The sequence below is a fragment of the Moschus berezovskii genome, chromosome 5, assembly GCF_049115385.1.
Source record: "Moschus berezovskii isolate FMDL1 chromosome 5, NW_MosBer_1.0, whole genome shotgun sequence".
Taxonomy (NCBI): domain Eukaryota; kingdom Metazoa; phylum Chordata; class Mammalia; order Artiodactyla; family Moschidae; genus Moschus; species Moschus berezovskii.
In genome coordinates this window covers 19,627,299-19,649,138 of record NC_142464.1, presented here as the reverse complement: position 1 = coordinate 19,649,138, position 21,840 = coordinate 19,627,299, and the positions used below count along the sequence as shown (strand labels likewise).

The 21,840-nt window shown below is 36.4% G+C and overlaps 1 protein-coding gene and 1 long non-coding RNA gene across 2 annotated transcripts in view; one reads left to right on the top strand and one right to left on the bottom strand.

Moving 5' to 3' along the window:
* Positions 1-21,840, bottom strand: part of ZGRF1 (zinc finger GRF-type containing 1) — a 56,591-nt gene that overhangs the window by 12,174 nt on the left and 22,577 nt on the right. The window contains exons 10-21 of the mRNA XM_088836166.1: positions 20,872-21,057; positions 18,978-19,080; positions 18,787-18,884; positions 16,334-16,457; positions 13,553-14,211; positions 12,574-12,712; positions 11,882-12,066; positions 10,900-11,096; positions 7,789-7,928; positions 4,275-4,418; positions 2,065-2,179; positions 746-1,008 (exon numbers count right to left, since the gene is read on the bottom strand). Coding sequence (XP_088692292.1) covers positions 746-1,008; positions 2,065-2,179; positions 4,275-4,418; positions 7,789-7,928; positions 10,900-11,096; positions 11,882-12,066; positions 12,574-12,712; positions 13,553-14,211; positions 16,334-16,457; positions 18,787-18,884; positions 18,978-19,080; positions 20,872-21,057 — 2,353 coding nt within the window. The remainder of the gene's footprint in view (positions 1-745; positions 1,009-2,064; positions 2,180-4,274; positions 4,419-7,788; positions 7,929-10,899; positions 11,097-11,881; positions 12,067-12,573; positions 12,713-13,552; positions 14,212-16,333; positions 16,458-18,786; positions 18,885-18,977; positions 19,081-20,871; positions 21,058-21,840) is intronic.
* On the top strand, positions 95-15,121 carry LOC148777793 (uncharacterized). The gene is made up of 3 exons (XR_016037404.1): positions 95-193; positions 10,528-10,599; positions 15,064-15,121. It is a non-coding gene; the product is annotated as an uncharacterized LOC148777793 (long non-coding RNA).

Genomic DNA, 21,840 nt, shown 5'->3' with positions numbered 1-21,840 from the left:
CTTTAACCTCTGAGCGGAAATCAATGAAGAATTTTAAGCAATGGAACTGACTTAATCAGATTTTTTTTTTTTTTTTTTTAAGAAAAACTACTTGAGTGAAGCCTGGCTTGTTCATGGGGTTGCAAAGAGTTGGATACAACTTAGCGACTGAACAACAACTTGAGTGAAAATATGAAGAAAGGAAAAACTGAAGGTAGATCAACTAGAAAGCTGCATGAGATCACGATAACTAATACATGCTAACTTTACTAAGTGCCTCCCATGTGCCAGGTACCATTCTGAGCTCTTTATCTATGTTAACATTTGATCCCCCAAACCTATGACATAGATGCTATTATCAAACTTTATTTTACAGAGGAGGGAATTAAAGCTAAGAGAGCCCACACTCTCACTAACTAGGCGATATTGGAGGTATGTTAAAGGCCTGGATTGAGTGGATACAAATGAGCGGGAGAGGATAGAAAATATGAAATGAAAATGAAATATCAATATGAAAAACAGGAGGAAACTAGAAGGAACATCTCAGTGACTGATCTAATGGGGGGAAAGAAACAGAGAGGGAGGAGGGTTAAGAGAAAATCACTTAATCTAGAGAGAAAGATACTAAAGGGGGTTCAGGTTTGAAAAAATCTATTGAGTTATTCTGGAATATTGTTTGACTAGGAAATTACAAAGGTGCACATTGAGTGACACAAGCTTATATAACAATGTATTTACTAGAACTGTTTTCTTTCCTGCTTCTTACCATGTATGATCGTGATAGGGAGGGTATGAATTGCCAGTTCCTTCGCTTCTTCAACACTCTGGCGTGATGCCATCATTTGAGCTATCTGAATTAGAGCTGCAGCTTGATCCTTATTTAATTTGTGTGCCTGAATTAATTCACTAGCCAACTTCAAGGTTGCTTCTATACTGAGTAGTTCAAATTTTGTGTTGATATTTGAGAGGGCTGGTGGGATAAACTTTCTTTTATTGACTCTCTTGTTGCTCACTGCAGTTGATGAAGACCTAGTAAAAAGGCAGCGTGAAAAAAACTTTTTTAAATGAAAGGCTTTTGAAACAGGAGGGTAGACCTATTTGTAACTTATCCTTCACTTTATAAGAATCACAGAGAATACTGTTTTGGAGACACAAATGAACATATACCCCAGTCTGGAGGAGGGTGGATGAAAACAGAACATTTGTTGAAAACGTACTATATGCTGGCATTATGCTAAGCATTTTATGTTACTTGATGTAATCTTCACAACAATACTAAGTACTTAATTATCCCATATAGAGATATAGAAATACTAACCTTTTATTCCCCCAAAAGCACAGTTAATAAGTGGTATGCTGACTTTAAAGCCCATGTTCTGTTAAACAAAACCAACTTAGACAATTAATATAGCTTCCATTTAAGGTAAAATGGAAATAAACTGGTTTTATTTCTATTAAGACTGAATTCATTTCAAAGTAGATAAATGACATAATGGATAAGGATATTTACTTTTTTACCTAGGACTTCATTATGGTGAAAAAAATGAAATACCACAAGTTAGATCATAACATTCCAAATTAGAATGTAGACTTTTTCTATCACTTTAGTGAATTCAACATGTCACTTCCAATTTTTTAAAGAAAGGGACAAGGTGGTTGAGAAATTAAAAATGAAGATACAGGTTATGTCAAGAATAAGATCAGTATCAATACATACACTGTATTAAAGTTGTAAAATGTTACATAATTTTAAATGTTTAATAATTTGCAACATAAAAGTACAGATAAATAAAAAAATAAAAACACTCAAAAGATCCGTAAGAAATTATTCCTTAGAAAAGGAAAAATATCTGCAGTAACCCTTGTTAGCCCCAACCACAATGAATAAATAAATAGATGAATTGTTGGAAAATGATGTGTACCTCCCCTTTCTCTTTTTAACTACTAATGAAGAGGAACCCCATAATCCTTGAAAGAAAATTAACACATCATTGGCAAAAATTTATGTAATTTTACTCCATTTTCATATTCATGATCAGTCACCATTTTTGAATACCAATGACCCAAAGGTAAATAATGACTTACATTGTTATCAGGTACTGTGTGAGAGGTAGAGTAGCTGGATTAAAGTAGTCCCGAATATTTTTTAAAGTGGTCAGCTCTGTGCTGGCATTACAAACCAATAAAGCATGGACCACTGCTGTAAGACAGAATACAAAAAATGAACATTTAATGTAAACAAATGGACCATTAAAAAAAACTATTAAATGTCCATATAACTCAGAGTTATATGGATTAGTCACATAAAATAAACCCTTAAGTATATGCAGAGGTCCTTTTATCCATTAAACCAGTATTAAGTTCAGTTCAGTCGCTCAGTTGTGTCCGTCTCTTTCCAACCCCATAAATCATAGCACACCAAGCCTCCCTGTCCATCACCAACTCCCGGAGTTCACTCAGACTCACCTCCATCGAGTCAGTGATGCCATCCAGCCATCTCATTCTCTGTCATCCCCTTCTCCTCCTGCCCCTAATCCCTCCCAGCATCAGAGTCTTTTCCAATGAGTCAACTTAAACCAGTATGCTACCTGCTCATTCATACTTTATAAACTGTGTAACATACCAAATTCGGACTTCCATGTATCAGTTAATGAAGCAAGAACAACTGTTTTGAGTTAGGGCATGGTAACACTGCTTAACAGCTGGCAGTTCCATTTAATCAGCATACCACACTGTACTGTATAGTAGTGTGTGTGTCATTTGAATGTTTTTTTTCCTCAGTTATTTTATAGAAATGTAAGGAAAGCAGAAAATTAGAATGCTGTTTATTGGTGAGGAAACAACTGCAACAAATGTGAAAATATGCATTCGAAAAATGACAAATGTTCACTTAATTAGGCTCTTATTGAACTCAAGCTGATTGACTAGGTTTATTCAGTTCTAAAGGGAAAAAAAATCAAGTTTAAATAGTCTATGAAATAGGTGAAATGGGTCATTAATGCTGTGTCTTAGTTATGGATCAAATTCAACCATCAGAAATTATTCCAGAGATCTGTATAGAGAAGTAACAGATTCATAGAATTGGATAGGAATTCAGCTTACCGGGTTGGGAAGATCCCCTGGAGAAGAGAAAGGCTACCCACTCCAGTATTCTGGCCTCAAGAATTCCATGGACTATATAGTCCATGCGGTCGCAAAGAATCAGACACAACTGAGTGACTTTCACTTTCACTTTGCGTTTACTAAAGCTTTCTTTATTAAAAACTAATAATTTTAAAAATAAATAAGGCTCATACCCTATTGTGTTATTAAGAATTTCTTGGGACCTCCTTGGCAATCTAGAGGTTAAGACTCCATGCTCCCAATACAGGGGGCACAGGTTGACTCCTGGTTAGGGAATAAAGGTCCTGGATGCCACACAAAATGCCCAAAAAGAAAAAAGAATTTCTAAAGGCAGATGATAAAATAGCCTCAAAATGAAAATCATCATATCCAACTGCTCACAAAATCTCCTGTAAAATCTATAAGACCTTCTCAATATAAAAATGGTCTATTAAGTGTATACTACTAGAATAAACCAAGAGAATTAAATAAATCAAGAACCAGAACTTGTTGTAAGAAATTAAGAAAATTCTTATTTATATTTTCAGAAATCAAGTATATACCATGTAAAATTCAACTATAACAGAACACTTAAGTTAGAGGTCAAGATTTTACTGTACTGTTAGCATTCTGGGACTTGAGCTGTAGAAATATTCTGTATACACATTTTTAGGAACATTGTATACAGTAATAGGAAGTAGTGAAAGTAGCCCAGTCGTGTCTGACTCTTTGCGACTCCCCACTGTCTGACTCTATATGATCCATGGACTTCTCTAGGCCAGAATACTGTAGTGGGTAGCCTTTCCCTTCTCCAGTGGATCTTCCTGACCCAGGAATTGAACTGGGGTCTCCTGCTTTGCAGATGGATTCTTTACCAACTGAGCTATCAGGGAAGCCCAATAGGAAGTAGAGGCAGATGTTTTTTGTTGGCTTTTTTATTGCTACCAATCCATCTGCCTCCATCCCCCTCATGCATGTGTGCTCGGTCGTGTAATCCCATGGACATGACCCACGGGTTTTCCTGTCCATCGACTTTTCCAGGCAAGAATACTGGAGTAGGTTGCCATTTCTTTCTCCTTTTTTGTTGGCTTTAATCAAATAACCCCACACAAAGTTAGCAGGCTTGCTTACAGTGCATCACACGTCTTTCATTCTTTTTTAATATAAAGTAATATGGTCATAGTAATACTTACTATTAGTGGGCCAGTTCGAAGGGAAATAACCTTTCAAAGGTAGAAGCTCTACCTCATTGATAGATGATGGTCCAAAGAAAGTACTACATGCAATAAAAGTATCCAATTCAAAGTCTAGGGTTTTTGAAACCACCCAAAGATCATCTGAAAAGACAAACACTTTTACAGGTCTCAGAACAATGCTCAATCTGCTTAGTCCTACACTGTTTTTCAAAAAACAAATATGGTTATTGTAATTGACAGGATTCCACCCAAACAGAGAGGTGAACTCATAACATTTCATTTCCATGAATTTAACTCAATTTTATGCTTTTAAAGTTACTTCATAATTATTTAAAAAAAACCACTATACATAAAAGCAACATCTAACTCATTTTTCTCTTATGAAACGGTTTTATAGCTATATTTGATTTTCCCAAGGTAGAATATTAGCCTAAAAGGATGCTCTGCCCTTTAATGGTTTCCATGCTCAAATAAATTTGGCAATTTGTGAACAGAATACAAATTCTCTTAATAGACTTCCAGTTAACAGAAAGGAGAACATTAATTAATCTGGAGCACTCATAGCTAGTAGGCTACTTTCCAGACTACCCCTGCATTATTTCTACCATCAGTTTGAATTTATACCTACAAGGAGTCAATTGCATTTGTTCTAAAGCTTACTTATAATATTAATAGCTGTATTTGCTACTATAGTTTTATAACTTAGTGATTTCCCTGGTGGCTCAGATGGTAAAGCATCTGCCTACAATGCAGCAGACCCAGGTTCAATTCCTGGGTCGGGAAGATCCTCTGGAGAGGGAAATGGCAACCTACTCCAGTACTCTTGCCTGGAAAATCCCATGGACGGAGGAGCATGGTAGGCAACAGCCCATGGGGTTGCAAAGAGTCGGACACGACTGAGCAATTTCACTTACTCTTTTATAACTCAATCACTATAAGTATGAAGGGGAAAGTTATTGTTTAAAGAAAACTACGTTCCCACTTTGGTAAATGCAATGTAAATCACATATTAAAACTGAAAAATCTTGAATTAAGGTTATTTGTTTAATGCAGAACCAATTTTTAAAATTTTTATATTAACTCACATTCAGTACCCCCACAGAACTATTTTTTTTAAGGAAATATGTTTAGGAAACTGAGGAAAAGCTGACCTATAGTATAATTTATACCTAATTTATTTAAAAATATCTGCCAATTGAGGGAATATATACTTAAGCAATTTCCTATTTGCAAATACTTTTTTATTTAATATTCACAATTTTTAAAAAGATCTCCAATTCAGAATAGTTGACAGAAAAAAAACTCTCCTTTCTCCCGAAATCCTACTGAAAGGACAGAAGAAATATGAAATCCAAATCCAATACAGTACTGGAAAACAGCCAGCGGTGGGGCATGGAAAGCCAGACTTATTTCAGAGATTCTTAAGGAAGTCACAAAGGGAATGGGACAAAAAGGATGATGAAATCTTACAAAGCTGGGAAACCACTAATCCTTCACAGATAGAAAGGAATTTTGAAAACACACACACAAAGAATTTCCCCCAACAGATTCCTAGGTTAACTCCAAGCTTACCAACCAAGGAGTTAAGGGTACAGAAGGCCAACTGGGACATTATTTAATAGATGATGGAATAATCCTATCACTCTTGGAGCAGCTGACTCCAGAATCTATCCCGAGGTTAAACTCTGGGGAAAAAACTAAGGCTACCAGAGGACTTTGAGCATGAGAAATGGGGCAGTAACCCACATAACTGCTAAGCACCTAGACAGGTAAATAGATCAGAGTCCATCAGCAGGTCAGGTATGTATGGGAATTTTGTTTTTTAAGTAAAACACAATAACCTATGTTACGTTTTGGGTCAGCAGACATTTTAAATGTCAGATAGGTAATATTATTATTACTATTTAATACATGAAGGAAGATAGTCACTATATGTATATTTATATATCAACAAAAGATTACATGAAAAATATATAAGAACTATAAGATTATAAACAACACAATAATAAAATGGGTAAGAAGAAATATATAACTAATAAACACATGAAGAGCTATTCAACATCACTGGCAAGCAGAGAAATGCAAACTAAAACCACAATGAGATCATTTTATACTAATTTGAGTATGCTGAGTCATAAGATAGGAGCATAAATTGATGTACCCGCTTTAGAAATCAGTTTGGCACTACAGCCTACAGGTTTGTGTGGCATTTTCATTCCTAGGATTATATCTAAAAGAAGCTCTTGCACATCTACAGGAGGGTATAAGAATATTTATGGCACACTGTTCACAATGGCAAAACTTAGAAACCAAACGATCATCGATGGAAGAGCGAATGAATGAACTGTGGCACAGTCACAAAATAAAATACTATACACAAAACAAGTAATCTAGACTAGATGTTAGATCACCATCAATAATGTCTGTATACTGCAGCAATATTATCCTATTAAGTGAAAAAGATAAATTCTATAAGATTACTTACAGAACTATATCACTTGAGTAACATTTTAAAAACCTTAAAACTTAAAATATGCTTTCAAAGGTATTCATTTATATAAACATATACACAGGAAAGCAAGATGTCGATGAACACAGGGATGAAAATGCTAACTGCCCTAGGTTAGGAGAAACAACTAGATAAATTAGTGGGGTTTCTCTGTATGAGCTATAGGTAGCTATAATAGGTACTAGATTTAGCTTTGCTTTGTTGATTCACTTTTATCATTTAAAATAACTAATCAAATAACTAAAGCAAGCTAGGTGAGGATAAATCACAAGAGTAGGTCATGAAACCAAGATAATAATTAACCCAAATTAGTGTACCTAAGGTCCTTAGAAAAATAATTTATTAAGAACTTTATTTCCAAATATACAAAATCTGGGGTCCAGTGTTGTCATATTGTGCAGCAATGACAGAAGTATCAATAAACTCGACATTTTCAGCTTATTTTTGATATTAAGTTCAGGGTACAATTCATACAATGCCAAGAGCTCATGTGACTTTTAAAACAAAATTAAACAGTTTTTGGCAGCCTATAATAAGGTTTTTTAAAAAATAAAATTTTAAATGTATTTTCTAGGGGTGAGGGGGAGAATAAAATATGCTATTTTCAAAAGAAATGGTTTAATTTATTACACAATAATTCACGATATATACTATGAAACTGTACTTTTAAAAATCTCTCTAATACAAAGAATTTACAGAGCTGTATGTAACTGAGATGGGGCTCCCAGGTGGCTCAGTGGTAAAGAATCTGTCTGCCAATACAGGAGACACAGGAGACTCAAGTTCGATCTCTGGGTCAGGAAGATCCCCTGGAGGAGGAAATGGCAACCCACTCCAGTGTTCTTGCCTGGAAAATTCAATGGACAGAGGAGCCTGGCAGGCTACAGTCCATGGGGTCATAAAAGAGTCAGACATGACTGAGCAACTTGAACACACAGCACAATACACGTATAACTGAGATACAAGGGTAGACTCAGTCACAGCATCATCAGATCAACCCACCTTTGCTGTAAGTAGATGAACTTTCTTTCCGACTCAGTTTAAGATAAAGTTTGCTCTTAGGTTCATTATAAAATTCAGGATCTACAGTAGTAAACTTCTTTAGTTTACCATACCTTTTTCTTTGAAAATCAAATCCTTTTCTGCAAAATGAGTAAGAGACAAAACTGAATTTGAATATTGAGGTATGAAGTTTTTTTTGAGATAATTGACATACACTATATTATTCCAGGTGTACAACATCATGATTTATGTATACACTGTGAAATTATCACCATAGTAAGTCAACATCCATCACCACCCAGTCACAAATTTTTTTGTGTGTGTGGAAAAAATGAAGTGTTTTTGTTTATTTTTAAATAAATTAAGGGGAATTCCCTGGTGGCCCAGTGATTAGGATGCCAAGCATTCACTGCAGGGGACTTGGGTTTGATCCCTGGCTGAGGAACTAAGATCCCACATACTGCAAGGCATACCAAATAAATACATATATTGAATTTTTTAAAAAATCACTAAAAAAAAAAAATCACTGAAGAACTCATTGCATGTATAAAATTTTTTAAATGAATTTTTTTTTATTATAATGAGAACTCTTACTCTTATCAACTTTCAAATATACAGTAAAATAATATTAACCACAGTCACCATGTTGTATATTACATCTGCAGGGCTTATTTATTTTGCAACTGGAAGTTTGAAAGTACAAATGTTTTTTTAAAAATTTCTTTAAAACAGAGTATGAAGAGGAAAGAACCAAAGAGTGTATATGTTTATATGCTTTTATATATTATTGTTCTGATTAGTCACTAAGTCGTGTCCGACTCTCTTGCGACCCCATGGACTGTAGCCCCCATGGACTGTAACCGTGTAATTCCAGATGTTCAAGCTGGATTTAGAAAAAGCAGAGGAACCAGAGATCAAATAGACAATATCTGTTGGATCATCAAAAAAGCAAGAGAGTTCCAGAAAAACATCTACTTCTGCTTTATTGACTATGTCAAAGCCTTTGACTGTGTGGATCACAACAAACTGTCGAAGATTCTTAAAGAGACAGGAATATCAGACGACCTTATCTTCCTCCTGAGAAATCTGCATGCAGGTCAAGAAGCAGCGGTTAGAACTGGACATGGAACAGCAGACGGGTTCCAAATCTGGAAAGGAGTACGTCAAGGCTGTATATTGTCACCCTGTTTATTTAACTTATATGCAGAGTACATCATGAGAAATGCTGGGCTGGATGAATCACAAGCTGGAATCAAGATTGCTGGGAGAAATATCAATAACCCCAGACATGCAGATGACACCACCCTTATGGCAGAAAGCGAAGAACTAAAAAGCCTCTTGATGAAAGTGAAAGAGGAGAGTTTAAAAGCTGGCTTAAAACTCAACACTCAGAAAATGAAGATCATGGCATACAGTCCCATCACTTCATGGCAAACAGATGGGGAAACAATGGAAACAGTGGAAGACTTAATTTCCTTGGGCTCCATGAAATTAAAAGATTCTTGCTCCTTGGAAGAAAATCTGTGACCAACCTAGACAGCATATTAAAAAGCAGAGACAGTAATTTGCCAACAAACGTCTGTCTAGTCAAAGCTATGGTTTTTCCAGTAGTCATGTATGGATGTGAGAGTTGGACTATAAAGAAAGCTGAGCACCAAAGAATTGATGCTTTTGAACTGTGGTTTTGGAGAAGACTCTTGAGAGTCCCTTGGACTTCAAGGTCAAACCAGTCCATCCTAAAAGAAATCAGTCCTAAATATTAATTGGAAGGACTGATGCTAAAGCTGAAACTCCAATACTTTGGCCACCTGATGTGAAGAACTGACTCATTTGAAAAGACTGTGATGCTGGGAAAGATTGAAGGCAGGAGGAGAAGGAGACAACAGAGGATGAGATGGTTGGATGGCATCACCGACTCGATGGACATGAGTTTGAGTAGGCTCTGGGAGTTGGTGATGGACAGGGAAGCCTGGCGTGCTGCAGTCCATGGGGTTGCACAGAGTCCAACATGACTGAGCAACTGAACTGGATTGTAGCCAAACAGGCTCCTCTGTCCATGAGATTTCCCAGGCAAAAATACTGGGGTGGGTTGCCATTTTCTTATCCAGGGAATCTTCCTGACCCAGGGATCAAACCCTCATCTCTTTCTACTCGTGCATTGGCAGGTGAGTTCTTTACCACTTAGCCATCTGGAAGCCCACTTTCATATGTATATATACACAATAAAAATATATTGTCTCAAAGACAAGCCTCACAGAAACATCATTACTTTTAAAAGAGACAGATAGGAATAGTATCTAAAAGATAGAATATTTCAGTTTCTATAACTGTAAAATGGAATAATAGATTATATTTCCATAGCTTATAAATTATGACAATTAAATAAAATAATATTGCAAAGTGTTTAGAAGAGTACCTGACATATACATATACAAGCTCCCAATAAATGCTGTTATTATTAAATTACCATTCAAATGCTCATTATTTTACTTTTTGGGTAATACAACTTTTTCAACGACTTTCCAAAAAGTAGCAGTCTATGATACTATAAACTATGTAGCTGAGGTGTGTGAATGATCACTATGTATTATCCTGCACTGATAAAAATTATTCTTGGGATTTGTTTCACAGAGTTTTCCTTAGGATTATGATTAATGTAAAAGTGGTTAGAAAAATGGCATTCCTGCCAGTAATCTTCACATTGCTGACACTGCTCAATGTTTGTTTAATGTGGTTTAGTTGCTGTGTCCGACTCTTTGAGACCCTATGGACTGTAAACCACCAGGCTCCTCTGTCCATGGGATTTTCCAGGTAAGAATACTGGAGTGGGTTACCATTTCTTTCTCCAGGGGATCTTCCTGACCCAGGGATCAAATATACATCTCCTGCATTCGCAGGCAGATTCCTTACCACTGAGCCACCCCAAATATCTGCTCAATATTTAGAGGGGACCAAAAACAGCTTTAGAGAATTATTCCCATTTTATAGTTATAAAAACTGAGGTATCTTTTAGATATTTTTCCTAACTTAATCTCTTTGAAAACGTGATAATTCTGTGAGGTTACTATTTTGATACAATTAGAGGCAGTTACTTAGCATCATAAAACATACCTCATGAAAAGTTGGCATTCCTCATAGAGGGGTATCTTTTGACTTCTTAAGTAGAAGCCAATACTTTTTATATCACTTAAAACCATGCTAGGTAGAGATTTTTCCTCTGTTAAATATCCTGGGGTCATTTCTTCAAACCACTTAAAAAATTTACATTGGTCAGCTTTGGGTCCATCACAGGTATAAAAGAGACGACCCTAAGGGGACAAAGATATTGAAACTTAGTGAGAAAAATAATGTTTTATTAATTTATTTATTTTACTGTTTTAGTACCATGTTTGTCAAGACTTTTCTAAAGACTGCTTGGAGACTTCTCCAATATTATTTATGAATTCTTGCTTTTGCAACTAAATTTAAATCCAAATTTACATACTCAGCTAATGAAGTGGAATATGCAAGCTGTGGAAGAAAGTTTATTATGAGTGAAAGTACAGTTACACGTACAAACCATCAGTCAACATTACACACATTTTACTAACTTAACTTCTTCCATAATAATGTTATCAGCAATATGAATTAAGTCAGTATGCTTCTCCATTCCTCTGGCTTTATCAGTTTTGTTACTCGTCCTAGAGACCAGTTTTGGCCCTGACTTTCTTCAGGCTCATCTCTGCATTCTCTGAGCCCTCAGGTTGGGACATAGTCCCTTCTCAGTGCCTTTCCTATAATTTGCGCATCCCTCCTATTTTATAAATTTCAGTATTATATAAAATTCCCTTTTACATCTTTTTCTCCATCTACTACTATGCAGCAAGTTCCCAAGCAATCTGAAAGCTGATCTTAACTCATATTTTTGTATCCTCAAATGCAGATCATCCTTCAAGAAAAATGTACTGAGTGTTTACTATATGTTAGTTACTAATGCCTCAAGCAGAAGACTCCTAGTCAAGATTTAACACTTTAAACTTTTTGTAAAGCAACAGGTACCAAGCCTTTTATAAACAAGTAAGTCTAAGAAAAGGAGGGGAAGAGGGAAAAATACCTTATTTGGACCTTCCTTTTTAACCATGACAAGTTTTGCAGGCTGCTGATGATGGCAGGATGGCACATTATTTTCTACATTTTTCAGTTTGTCTCCATTTGATGATGTGTAAAATGATATGTCAACTTTTGAAAGAGCTTTGTGCAACCTTTGTGCCAATCCAAATAGCAATATATTTAAATGTTCTACAAAAAAAATTTTTCTAAGTTAATTTAAAAATATACACAGATGAAAATTAAATGCAAAATAATTTCATGTTTGTATCAGATATGTACTATTAGTTAAATCTGAAAATAGACTTTTCACAGAGTAAACTGTAACATAACATTAACATCCATTTTTATAAAGAGTATTACTCTTGTATAAAAAAACAATCAAAACTAATCACACACCATACTTAAAATTTCCTACTTGATTTATCAAAATTACCTGTAACATTTAGTTTTAAAAAAATTTTTTACACTACATATTGAAAAAGATAATGCTGTCATTTCCCACTCTTAAACTCAATTTTGATCTAAAATTAAAATATAAGTTACTGTCAAAACCTGGATTAAATATATAGAAAATAGAAAATCTCAAGTAGAAATTTAACGTAAAAATTCATATATAAGATACTACACTTTCTCACAGTTATACTATTGACATTAAGCAGCAATCAATCATAATAAAAAAAAAATCTTGTCTCATACCTGTGAGACAGGATGTAAAAATCTGCTTATAATGAGCAGGAGACTGAAAAACAGCTGGTATGTGAATTTGCCTTTGGGGAAGACATGCAGATTTTACTTTCTGCCCACTTGGGAAGCATAGCTCAGAGTCATTTACCTCCTGAAATGCAATAATTCAAGTTATTACAATAACTCCAGAAAAATACTGTTTACTAATAAGCAAATTCTATAGATAATATTAAATTTTTCTTTTGATTTCCAGAATGCATGAAAATAATTTTCTAATTTTAAATGGGAAATTGAGTATAGCAGGAAATGCTTTGACATGGCACTTTCAATGATAAATAAGACTAACTTTTCTTGTCTGCCCCTTAATAAGTTTTTAAATATTTTTGTAGGAAAAATTTAACTGATGTGAGTGAATCATTATGTATCTCTACTTCTGGTCACAATTATAGTAAGAATTGTTCATAACCAATGTAAATAGGATGTACCTTTACCCTAATAATGATCTGGTCAGCAAAACTGAGCTGATAGTAAAAACTGAAAACAATAGAAATAGTAGCAGTGGAAGTGATGGTGGAAACAGAACTATAATTTAAGTACCTTTTATGTGCCAGATACTGCACCAGACACTTTCAAATATGTAATTTAGTGTTTTCAACCTCTAGAAAGGTCTTAAGTCAAAGATGTGACTGGGACTTTCCTGGTGGTCCAGTGGCTAAGACTCCATGCTCCCAATGCAGGGAGCTTGGGTTTGATTCCTGATCAGGGAACTAAGATCCTACAGGCCACAACTAAGACCTGGTGCAGCCAAATAAATTAATTAAATAAATAAAAATAATTTTTTAAAAAAATGTGACTGTAGCAAGAGTTCTAGAAAACTCTAAAAAAATAAAATCCCAAAGCCACTGGCTTCAAGACTAAAGTCATTCTTTTGCTGAAATTCAGGTAAGTACTGGAAAAGACACACCAAGAAAACACTGGTACATTTCCTCACCTGTAAATCTCCCGTTACACTGCAGCTGTAGCAGGCATATTCTCCTAACATATTCTGAATTTCCTCAGTCTTAGAAGCTTGGTTTATATTCAAAGAAAATGCCTTCTTTCTGCAAACAGAATCTTGACTGCTAAAATCCTGCTGCTGCTGTTGAAGCACGTGTTTCATCATTTGTAAACGCACAGAGTCTAAAGACCTTTCCTTCACAGCATCATCCTCTCTTTCACCTGTGTTACTAAAATGTACCCCAGAAACAGCCCCAGCAAAGAAGCCATCTGTTACTTTCTCATCAACTCTGCTTGGAGTAGTCAAGTTGCACTGGCGTATATTTTGATATTTCAGCCACTTGCTTTGAGTAGATGTGTTATCAAGAAGTGAAACATCACTTGGAGTCACTTCCCTAGATTCGTTAGAGAAAGAAGCTTCACTTTGGTCCTTGGGCCCAAAGCTAAAAGAAGGAACTGCTGCCTCTTCACACAAGCTGAATACAGGAGAACCAGAAGACTTCTGCCTGTCACAGTCCATCATGTATGAACAAGAATCTAAGTCAGGCGGCCCACTGGCAGGTGGCAAAGTAACAAGTGGAGCTCGGGTTCTACTTACTTCAAAGGAAAGCCTTTGAAGGTTCTTATTCTTCAGAAAACTTGATTTTTTCATTACTGAAAAAAAAAAAAGAGCTCATTAAAAAATGTATTACAGATATCATTCAATCTTTAGAAAACAGTGGGTATCCATACAAAAAAGCAAAAAGTACCAACATGCCTTGTACCAGAAAAAGAAAATCACATTTCCTTTTAAAAAATTTTAATGGCTTTAGTCTCAAAAAAATAAAGATTTCAAACTTAATTTTAGACTCTGAAACTTTTTTAAGGTTGATAAACTTGAAATCCTTCTCTTTTTCTTTTCTTTCTTAGCTAATAATTTCCACTTACCACCACCACACCTACCCCTCGCCCCCAAATACTGCATTATATTTATATAACACTGAACTTTTCAAGTACTTTACAATCAAGAAGGGATTCATCATTCTCACTTTATAGATGCAATTGCCAACCAAGGCCTAGAGGTAACATAACTACCAACTGGCAGAGTTAAGACAAGAAACCAAACTTAGGTTTTGTTCTCAACTTTATATTCCTTCTCCAGAGACTAAAGTTCAAGGTTTATTTATTGATGTGTTATAACCTGTCATATATTTATTACATTCATGGATTAATATGTTGACCTTCAGGGTAAAAAAGACTTTTAGCTTTATTTTGATACATTGTTATGTGATAAGAGTTCAACTGTGGTAAACTCATGTTATGGCAGATTTTGGCTGAATTTTAGAATTCCTTTCAGCATCATTAGTAGTTGATATATTCCTGAAAATATTAAAAGCAGTAAAAATAAAATAAAAGCAGTAATATTTGCTGAATAAATAGTAATACTGCATGAGAACTATATAAGCTTAAAGTTTTTACCTAAAATGCTATGGTTTCCTATTTTATAATAATGTTCTTTCTTGACAGTTTCTGTTTTGTTGGAAATAAACCCTGGCAGTCACTTGGGAAGGTAGCAGGACAGCAGGTAAGTCAATGACATGCTTTTGTAAAGTGTTATGATGTAATCCTAACAAATTGATTAAGCAACACTGACAGAAAAGTTAAAACCTGATTAAATAGTAAAAGTCAGTTCAGTTCAGTTCAGTTGCTCAGTCATGTCCGACTCTTTGCGACTGCATGAATCACAGCACGCCAGGCCTCCCTGTCCATCACCAACTCCCGGAGTTCACTCAAACTCATGTCCATCGAGTCGGTGATGCCATCCAGCCATCTCATTCTCTGTCGTCCCCTTCTCCTCCTGCCCCCAATCCCTCCCAGCATCAGGGTCTTTTCCAGTGAGTCAACTCGTCACATGAGGTGGCCAAAGTATTGGAGTTTCAGCTTTAGCATCAGTCCTTCCAATGAACACCCAGAACTGATAGAACTGTGTAAATCATCTATATGTCACTGTCACTTCACTTGTTTTAGACACTCGCTCTTCCCATACTGACTCTTTCCTGCCTTGTTTCCTCTACCATCCACACCCACTAAACCTTCTCCAACCCAATTCTCCAGACACTTTACAGCTTTTATATCATCCACCCAAGACCAAAAAATTACCTACAACTTTACTCCTCATTCAGCCTAACTTCAGAATCAAGGGAAGAGACATTGATGAGATTACAAGAAAAGAGAGAGGAAAAGAAGTTAGTGGAAGAGACCCTATAGATGTATTATCTTCTTAAGAAGTAGGATATTACTCATAGGGAAGAGGTGTAATGTATGAAGACACAGATGCCTGAGAATGCAGTGGAGGTTGCAGCAGTTGAAGAGCTCCCTGATAATGCCAGGATCCCAAAGCAAAAGAGGGGAAGCTAAGAGGTTATGAGGTCAACCATGATTGACATTCGCAATGAACCGGTTCCCTGGGAGGGGAAGGGGCTACAGAGGGGCCAGGCTCTGGAGTTACAGCTGTGAGAAGCATTGGCAATGGCAGAGGTCTGAGATGAGAAGATGAGAGGATAAAGAAGGTACCAGAGAGCTAGAAGGGAGTATTGGATTTGGAAGTAAGAGCCATCCTCAATAGAAAAAGTCAAAGCAGAGTGTGGGAAGGCGTGAGGGTATAAGACACTGAGTCTGGTTTCAAGATTATTTTAGTTTTAGTAGCAATCTCTCAAATAAAAAATTTCATTTTACATGAACAGATAGATTAGAACCATATGGGAGCAAATATCTACATTAAGAAAGTGAAGATTACCAGGTAAAGTTTGTGCTTTCAGGGACTCCTCAGAGAATTCTAGCATGAATTCATCATCTCTTGAGTTAAAAGATAAAGGAGAAACAGGGCTTAATGTTGAGATCTTCTGTTCTGGTGACGTCACCTATCCAGAAAGAAGAGACAAAACTACAGACCAAAATCCTCTTATTGCATTTTTCCCCTAGAGTCTGAACAAATTCTAGTAACTGTACTATAAAACAATGCTTTCAAGCACATTGTGTAGAGCTATAGTGGGGCAAAGTTTCTTCCAAAAGGGGCAGGATAGAATAAATGCACTAAAATAAACAAGGATAATGGAAAGTGAAATACAGAACATAAAGCCTGTTGGATTTATTTGAAATGGGTCAGATTCTGATTTGGATTGATATAAGTTATGGGGATTTGGTTGTGAAGATCAGGTTCCAGTCTTAGGGACACAGGCTTAAGCAGACCTCACGTCTGGAGCTGGGAAGGCAACACTTCCTGCAAACCAAAGGCCTGAACAGTTTTCTCATTATGTCCTTAGGTCTAGGGTATATCTATAGTTGATCTAAACTTCAAAATATTGCTTCTAAATGGAATCAACCTTTTTTAATATATTCCATACCTAAACAGTCATATCATTCTCTATGTTATTCCCTTTCTAATAGGATTTAATTTTGTTGCTACTTCTAGAAATTAATCACCTTAAAAATCTAATATGGGTTGCAGTGCTCTGTGATAACCTAGAGGGATGGGATGGAGTAGGAGGTGACAGGGAGGTTCAAGAGAGAGGGGACATATCTATACCTGTGGCTGATTCATCTTGATGGAGGGCAGAAACCAACACAGCATTGTAAAGCAATTATCCTCCAATGAAAAAAAAAAATCTAGTATGAACTGAACAGAAGTGGGCCCAGGGCCTCAAAACCAGCTGGAATCAGGGCTACTGCTGCCAGTAACTCTGTCTCTTTCTCTGAAAGTCCACTTCTGTGTCTCTCCCAGTAGACCAGACTCCTCTGCATGGCCAGAAGCACAGCCCACTGAAAAGTTCCTAAGATTTCCACCATTAACCACAGTAGCAGACGCTGTTGCTGTCCTGCCATGTCTCCTTAGCCTGTCTCTGAGGTCATCTACAGTTGGGGAATTGCTCCCCTACCTGTCCCAGGCTTCCGACCTCAAGTATCTACATCTTTCTGTCTGAGGACAGTGGCAAGGACAGCAGGTAGGGCAGGCCAAACGTGCCAGGTGGTTAATATGACCAGGAGTAACCTCCATCCAAAGAGAGATGGGAACTGGTATGTGAACACCTAACTTTTCTTATTCTTTAGGGAGGACAATCCTGAGTTTTGTTTTACAGGCCTCTTAGTGGGTCCCCAGTATGACACAACACCCTTTATTACTGCTTTCTTCCCCGTCTCCCAGTGTGACTGTGTTTGGAGATGGGGCCTTTAAGAGGTAATAAAGGCTAAATGAGGCCATAAGAGTGGTACCCTGATCCACCAGAATTAGTGTCCTTATAAGAAGAGAATTCTCACTCTTGCACTGTCTATATCCATGCGCACATACCAAGGAAGTATACATGAGGACATAGTGAGAAGGCAGCCACCTGTATGCCAGGAATAGAGTTCTCATCAGAAACTTGATCTTGGACTTCTACCCTCCACAACTGTGACAAAATAAATTTCTGTTGTTTAAATCACTCATCCTCCGTTACAGCAGCCCTAGCAGGCTAATAGAGCCGTGCAGCTGACTCCACTCAGTAAAACCCACTTCAGTCCACTTTAAGTCAGAAATCCAGGAGGCTTTCTCCTCCCCTTCCTTCACTCCGCTCTCTACATCCAATCTACCAACATCCATGCTTCTGACTCCAAAATTTATCTTAAATCTAATTTCCAACTCCTCTATACTTGCACTGCCACAGTCTCTTCTTCAAGTCACTGTCATCTACAGCACATTTTAACTGATTTCCCTGCTTCCACCACAGTGTCCATCAAATCCATCTTCCACACAGCAGCCAGCAAAACCTTTTAAAAATATAAATGTCATGAGTTTTCTGCTGAAACCCTTCAGGAATTTCCCAATGGAACACAGACCAATATTAAAGCTCTTAATCTGACCTGCAAGACTTTGTGTATCTGGTCCTGCTCACTTTCCCAATTTCATTTGATTACCGCTTTCCCTCTGACTTTCCACAATCCAGCTACTGTGGCCTTCGTTCACCTTCTTGAACCCACCCAGCTCTTCAATCTCAGGGTATTTACACTTGCTGTTTCTAAGATTCACCAAAATTTTTTGCTCACAACTATTAAAACTGTTTAGGGGATTCCCTGGCAGTCCAGTGGTTAGGACTCAACGCTTTACTATCGGGGCCAGGTTCATCCCTAATTATGGAACTAAAATCCCACAAGCTGAAGGGTGTAGCCACAAAAACCAACAAAGCAAAAAGAAAAACAACTCTGTTTACATTATACCTTATTTTTTTCCCACGAAGTCCTCTCTGTTGATTTAAAATTATAATCCAAATAATTATATAAATGGTCTGAATCTTTAGGAGGGAAATCTAAAATTGCTGTCGGGGGGGAAAAAGCATGAATATTTATACACTAGTTTGTTCAATGTCAAATAACTTTTTAATATTATATTTTATTTATAATATACTTACAATCATTTTTAATCAAGTCCTTATTAAACTCAGCTATCACTTGAAAATTGTCTTCAATAGTAAAGCTAGTATCTCCTTTTGGAAAGTTTTCTTCATTTAGGAACTAGAATATGGAGATCCATTTACCAGTTTAGAAAAAAGTGTGTATACATCCATAACTTTACCTATGTGTGTGTATATATATATATAGTTTATAGTTATAACTTGAGACACAGAAAAACAAAGAGATATTATGAAGCCAATTCCATTCAGGGAAAGTAGAGTGTATTATATTTCATCAATTCTTATGGCTCATATTTCTTATTTCTTAACACCTTTGAGATGGGGATACACCTTAAAAATAATGACACTTCTACATTTCTATAGCACAGACAACAGCAGTGACATAGTTATCTCTGCCTGTCCAAGTGCAACTATATGCAAAGAGTCATACTGGTCAAACAGTGATCACAAATATGAATTTGCGCATTGTTAATATTAGACATATTAAAGCAATTCTATTGTTTATACATCCTCAAGAAGATCAAACTAGGGTTTAGCATCAAACAAAAAGTATTGTATTCATGGAAAGACAAGAAAACAAAGCAGTGTGATATACAATAAAACTCTATGCTCGAATAAATCTAAGTCTTTCACTAAATATAACATTAAAAATCCAAGTGAAGGTGAACAGAGTTCTGAAGATCTATTTCATGGCACTGTTAATGTACTTCCCATTACCAAAGTGTGCACAGAAAATGGTGAAGATTGTTTTACAGTATGTGTTTTTTACCACATTTTTTAAAAGGCAGTGAAAAAGCACTGTGTAATGTTAATTGACTATTGTTAATTTCTTAGTATCATACATTATAATGGTGCTTCTTACAGTTAATTATAGTATCTTGGGATTTTATGAAATACAAGATAATTTTTAAAGTTCAGATAATGCTGTGTGCAAGCAATCTGTCACACTTCTAAAAGTTCTTATCTCTGTTGGTAAGTTCAGTCATTTTGCCTTAGAACATTTTTTATAAACTCGGGATATAAAACATGACCATACTGATGTATGTGAAGATATTTAAAAATAAAACAAATGGACATAAATTTCTTTTTCAGTATGGAGTACTTCTTTATTCTCCTCTCAAAAAAAAAAAAAAAAGCAAAACAAGAAATGAGAAATAGAAACACCTCTTACCTTTGATGAAACTAAGAAATAATGGTATCCCTGAATTACAATATAATAAAAGGATGGGGAAACAGAACAGACTTAGTAATATGGAAGAAAGTCAAACCAAAGTACCTACTACAAGAGATCCCAATAAGAAATAAACAAACTGATAAAACCCCAATAACCACGGTAATGCTCTGTTTCTTAAGGATGGAGGTTACATGGCTGTCTTTACCTTGTGGTAATTATTGAGCTGTGCACTTATGGTCTGTGCATTTATTTTGTATGTGTATTATGCTTTAATAAAAAAATGGGAAAATGTTAAATCTCTTTAACAGATACAGTTTCAAATACATGCATACATCCTTTTCTCAATAACCTCTTCTATTTGGTAGCAATGAGAAGTACTTGGCATCTACTTAGCGGGGGAGAGGGGTGGATATTAGAAGGAAAACAAATCTAGTAGCTGTTATAAAATATATTTTCTATATATAATCTGCCTACTTGCTCTTGTCATGAATTCCTAATATTCTCTGAAGTGAAAAGTAATCCTTTAAGTTCCTGATCCTAAAAAAGGCAGTAAATCTTTCAAACAGTTTTGTCTTACTTAGTTTATGATGCTTCATGTGAATTTACTAAACTGTTAACTTACAGCTGTATGAGGATGTAAATATGCTTTCTTTGCAAAATTTAGTATTGACATAAAGAAAATGATTTGGCAAGGTGTGACTATAAGAATAATTTTACCTGCAAGAAGTCAGTCTGCATACAAGTGCTAGGCAACTCTGATGTCAAAAAACGCGTGTTTGTGGTGCAGCTTTCATACACAGTGCTATCCAAAAGCTGACCGTGTTCAACCTCTGAGCTGTGTCCTCGGACCATCACAGCACTAGTAGCGGATCCTTTCACTTGGTGCCCTTGAAACTCAACAGGCTACAGTAAATTATTAAAAATGAGTAGTGAGAAATATATTTACAATGCATATATACAAAGAAAACAATGCATAATTCAGTTTTCTATTAAGTATTACTTTTTTTTTTTGGCCATAACACACAGCTCGTGGGATCTTAGTTCCCCAACTAAGGATAAAACCTAGGCCTGAGGCAGTGAAAGCACACAGTCCTAACTATTGAACCACCAGGAAATTCCCCACAGCTTTGCATTATAGACATCATGTGCGTGAGTGCATGCTAAGCTGCTTCAGTCATGTCCAACTCTTTATACCCTATGGACTGTAGCTCACCAGGCTCCTCTGTCCGTGAGATTCTCCAGGCCAGAATACTGGACTGGGCTGCCATGCCCTCCTCCAGGGGATCCTCCTGACCCAGGGTTCGAACCCATGTCTCCTATGGCGCCTGCAATGCAGGCAGATTCTTTACCACTGAACCACTGGGGAAGCCCCTATAGACATCATATTATGCTACAATGAAGTTTCTTCTTTTCTGTGTACTAACTGAACTGCAAGCTCCTTGAGGGCAGAAACTCTTCTGCTTCATCAAGGTATCGTGTGCATTTAACACCATGCTTGGAATGTAGGAAGGGAAGAAAGAAAAGGAACAGAGGAAGCCTTTCCTTTGTTTAAAGGTTTTGTAAACTATCAGGCTATTAGCAAAGGAGATGCTGGGCTCTTAGCCTCCCAGATAATTGGATCCTGTAGCTCTGAGGACAACAGGTCTAAGAGTACCAAGACGGACATGCGCCTCAGAGGGGTGCTCT